This window comes from Pristiophorus japonicus, unplaced genomic scaffold (genome assembly GCF_044704955.1).
Source record: "Pristiophorus japonicus isolate sPriJap1 unplaced genomic scaffold, sPriJap1.hap1 HAP1_SCAFFOLD_780, whole genome shotgun sequence".
Lineage (NCBI taxonomy): Eukaryota > Metazoa > Chordata > Chondrichthyes > Pristiophoridae > Pristiophorus > Pristiophorus japonicus.
In genome coordinates, this window is record NW_027254697.1 from 202,355 (window position 1) to 206,674 (window position 4,320).

A 4,320-nucleotide genomic window follows, 5' to 3' on the forward strand; every position below is an offset into this window, starting at 1 on the left:
GATTACAGAGATAGGGAGGGGCGAGGCCATGGAGGGATTTGAAAATAAGCATGAGAATTTTGAAATCATGGCGTTGCTTAACCAGGAGCCAATATAGGTCAGCGAGCACAGGGGGTGACGGGCGATCGGGACTTAGGGCGAGTTAGGACACGGGCAGCCGAGTTTTGGATCACCTCTAGTTTACATTGGATAAAATGTGGGAGGCCAGCCAGGAGTAAGTTGGAGCAGAATAAAAACAGAAAATGCTGGAAATCTCAGCAGGTCAGGCAGTGTCTGGGGAGAGGAAGCAGAGTTAACATTTCGGGCCGATGAGCCTTCGTCAGAACAGGAGAGTGTTCGGAAAGAACGGATTCTTAACCAGCACTGAGAGGGGGAGAGGAGGAAAGAACAAAAGGGAAGGTCTGAGATTGGGTGGAAGACAGGAGAGATTAGAGAGACTAAAGGAATGATGGGCCGAATTGAGATGGTCGGAGTTAGAAAAACATTAGTCAAGATTGGGTGTGAATGGCGGGATAATGAGCAGCCGCCATTGGAAACAGAGAGAAATAAACAGGCTCTAGGGGGAGGGCGGGCGATGAGCTCAGGAGGAGAGGGAGCGGGAGCCCAGGGTGAGGGGCCGGGGGGGGGCCTGGGTGGTGAGGGTGGGGCCCGGGTGGTGAGGGGGGCCCGGCGGGTGAGGGTGAGGGGGGTCTGGGAGGTAATGGTGAGGGGGAGGCCCGGGAGCCCTTGGGGTGAGGTGGGGCCCGGGGAATGAGGGTGAACGGGCCCGGGGGGGGGGGTGAACGGGCCCGGAGGGGGTGAGGGGGGGCCGGGGGGTGAGGGGGGCCCGGGTTAAAGGGGGGCCCTGGGGTGAGGGGGGGCCCGGGGTAAGGGGGGCCGGGGGGTGAGGGGGGGCCCGGTGTAAGGGGGGCCGGGGGGTGAGCCCGGGGTAAGGGGGGGCCGGGGGGGTGAGGGGGGCCCAGGGTAAGGGGGGCCGGGGGGTGAGGGTGGGGCCCGGGGTAAGGGGGGGCCAGGGGGTGAGGGGGGGGGCCCGGGGAAAGGGGGGGCCGGGGGGTGAGGGGTAAGGGGGGGCCGGGGGGTGAGGGTGGGGCCGGGTGGGCCCGGGGTAAGGGGGGGCCGGGGGGTGAGGGTGGGGCCCGGGGTAAGGGGGGGCCGTGCGGTGAGGGCCCAGAATGAGGGGGTACCGGGGGGCGAGGGGGGCCCGGGGTAAGGGGGGTGAGGGGTGAGGGCCCGGAATGAGGGGGTACCGGGGGGCGAGGCCCGGTGTGACCTATGAGCAGGAGTCCAGGATGCAGGAAGCCGGGTACCGGGGATGATCCGGTTTGACCCTTTGTTCCTTTCAGGCTCGGGAAGCCCCGCCCAGACTGCTCCGGATTGGCCAGCTCTGGCTGACGCAATAGCGCTGATCGCTGACGTCAGGCACTATTTTGCCATGGTAACCGGCGGTGCTGATGCGTCAGCGGCGTCGCCAGGGCGACCGCACCTGTCATTCGCCCGCTGTGTGCGTTCTTTGTTGACGTCAGCCAACGTCAACCATGAGCGGAACAGTGTCCCAAATTGGACCAATGAGAGCGGGTCCCGGGAGTGGACCAATGGGAGCGGGCCAATTGGAGTGGGTCCCAGGAGTGGACCAATAGGAACACGTCGTGGGAGCGGACCAACGGAAGCGCGGTCCCTGGAGCAGACCGATGGGAGCGGGCCAATGGGCGGACCCCGGGAACGGCGCAATGCGAGCAGGTCCCTGGAACGGACCAATGGAAGCGGGTCCCTTGAGCGGACCAATGGGAGCGGGCCGGGGAGCGGACCAATGGAAGCGGACCAATGGGCAGGCCCGGACAGGGTCCAGCAGCGGGCCCGCGGTGACCATGGTGATGGCGGCTCGGCCGGCTGCTCCGGGCCGCGCGCTCACCGTCGGCTTTTACGACATTGAGAGAACGCTGGGGAAAGGCAACTCGGCCGTGGTGAAGCTGGCCCGGCACCGGGTCACCCGCAGCCCGGTAAGCTGGGGGTGCGGGGCCGTGATGTTGCGGGGCCGGGGGGTGGCTGCGGGGCCGGGGTGTTGCGGGGCCCGGGGGTGCGGAGCCGGGGACCGCAGACTCTCTGAAATCCGCGCTGTTCCCTTTCCAGGTTGCAATCAAAATAATCGACAAGACTCGACTGGAGCCCAATAACCTGGAGAAGATTTACCGCGAGGTGCAGATTATGAAGCTCCTCAACCACCCGCACATCATTAAACTATACCAGGTACAGAGAATGGGGGGGAGAGAGACTGGGGGGGGGGGAGGAGAGAGAGAGAGAGAGAGAGAGACTGGGGGGGGGGGGGGAGGAGAGAGAGAGAGACTGGGGGGGGGGGGAGAGAGAGAGAGAGAGAGGCTGGGGGGGGGGGGGGGGAGGAGAGAGAGAGGCTGGGGGGGCAGAGAGAGAGAGAGAGAGGCTGGGGGGCAGAGAGAGAGAGAGGCTGGGGGGCAGAGAGAGAGAGAGAGAGACTGGGGGGCAGAGAGAGAGAGACTGGGGGGCAGAGAGAGAGAGAGAGAGAGAGACTGGGGGGCAGAGAGAGAGAGACTGGGGGGCAGAGAGAGAGAGAGAGAGAGAGAGGCTGGGGGGCAGAGAGAGAGAGAGAGGCTGGGGGGCAGAGAGAGAGAGAGAGAGAGAGGCTGGGGGGCAGAGAGAGAGAGAGAGAGAGAGAGGCTGGGGGGCAGAGAGAGAGAGGCTGGGGCGAGAGAGAGAGAGAGGCTGGGGGGGCAGAGAGAGAGAGAGGAGAGAGAGGCTGGGGGGCAGAGAGAGAGAGAGAGAGAGGCTGGGGGGGCAGAGAGAGAGAGAGGCTGGGGGGCAGAGAGAGAGAGAGAGGCTGGGGGGCAGAGAGAGAGAGAGAGGCTGGGGGGCAGAGAGAGAGAGAGAGGCTGGGGGGCAGAGAGAGAGAGAGAGGCTGGGGGGCAGAGAGAGAGAGAGAGAGGCTGGGGGCAGAGAGAGAGAGGCTGGGGGCAGAGAGAGAGAGAGAGAGAGAGAGGCTGGGGGGCAGAGAGAGAGAGAGAGGCTGGGGGGCAGAGAGAGAGAGAGAGAGAGAGAGGCTGGGGGGCAGAGAGAGAGAGAGAGCGGCTGGGGGGCAGAGAGAGAGAGAGGCGCTGGGGGGCAGAGAGAGAGAGGCGCTGGGGGGCAGAGAGAGAGAGAGGCGCTGGGGGGCAGAGAGAGAGAGGCGCTGGGGGGCAGAGAGAGAGAGGCGCTGGGGGGCGGAGAGAGAGAGAGACGGGGGGGCAGAGAGAGAGACGGGGGGGCAGAGAGAGAGACGGGGGGGGCAGAGAGAGAGAGAGAGAGGCTGGGGGGCAGAGAGAGAGAGAGAGAGAGAGAGAGAGGCTGGGGGGCAGAGAGAGCGAGAGAGAGAGAGAGAGGCTGGGGGGGCAGAGAGAGAGAGAGGCTGGGGGGCAGAGAGAGAGAGAGGCTGGGGGGCAGAGAGAGAGAGAGAGAGGCTGGGGGGCAGAGAGAGAGAGAGAGAGAGTGAGAGGCTGGGGGGCAGAGAGAGAGAGTGAGAGGCTGGGGGGCAGAGAGAGAGTGAGAGGCTGGGGGGCAGAGAGAGAGAGAGAGAGGCCGGGGGGCAGAGAGAGAGAGAGAGAGGCCGGGGGGCAGAGAGAGAGAGAGAGAGAGGCTGGGGAGCAGAGAGAGAGAGAGAGAGAGAGAGAGAGGCTGGGGGGCAGAGAGAGAGAGAGAGGCTGGGGGGCAGAGAGAGAGAGAGAGAGAGAGGCTGGGGGGCAGAGAGAGAGAGAGAGAGGAGAGAGAGGCTGGGGGGCAGAGAGAGAGAGAGAGAGGCTGGGGGGCAGAGAGAGAGAGAGAGAGAGGCTGGGGGGGGGGGAGAGAGAGAGAGAGGCTGGGGGGGCAGAGAGAGGAGAGAGGCTGGGGGGCAGAGAGAGAGAGTGAGAGGCTGGGGGGCAGAGAGAGAGTGAGAGGCTGGGGGGCAGAGAGAGAGTGAGAGGCTGGGGGGCAGAGAGAGAGTGAGAGGCTGGGGGGCAGAGAGAGAGTGAGAGGCTGGGGGCAGAGAGAGAGTGAGAGGCTGGGGGGCAGAGAGAGAGTGAGAGGCTGGGGGCAGAGAGAGAGTGAGAGGCTGGGGGGCAGAGAGAGAGTGAGAGGCCGGGGGGCAGAGAGAGAGAGAGAGAGAGAGGCCGGGGAGCAGAGAGAGAGAGAGAGAGGCTGGGGGGCAGAGAGAGAGAGAGAGAGAGAGAAGAGAGAGAGAGAGAGAGAGAGAGGCTGGGGGGCAGAGAGAGAGAGAGAGGCTGGGGGGCAGAGAGAGAGAGAGAGGCTGGGGGGCAGTGAGAGAGAGAGAGAGAGAGA

The 4,320-nt window shown here is 65.1% G+C and overlaps 1 protein-coding gene across 1 annotated transcript; it reads left to right on the top strand.

The window, feature by feature from the left end:
• Window positions 1–1,636: 1,636 nt before the first annotated feature.
• On the top strand, window positions 1,637–2,244 carry LOC139256818 (serine/threonine-protein kinase SIK2-like; the record flags this gene model as incomplete). The annotated part of the gene is made up of 2 exons (XM_070874326.1): window positions 1,637–1,997; window positions 2,128–2,244. Coding segments are annotated over exons 1-2 (426 nt in total), but the record flags the coding sequence as incomplete, so codon positions are not given.
• Window positions 2,245–4,320: the final 2,076 nt, after the last annotated feature.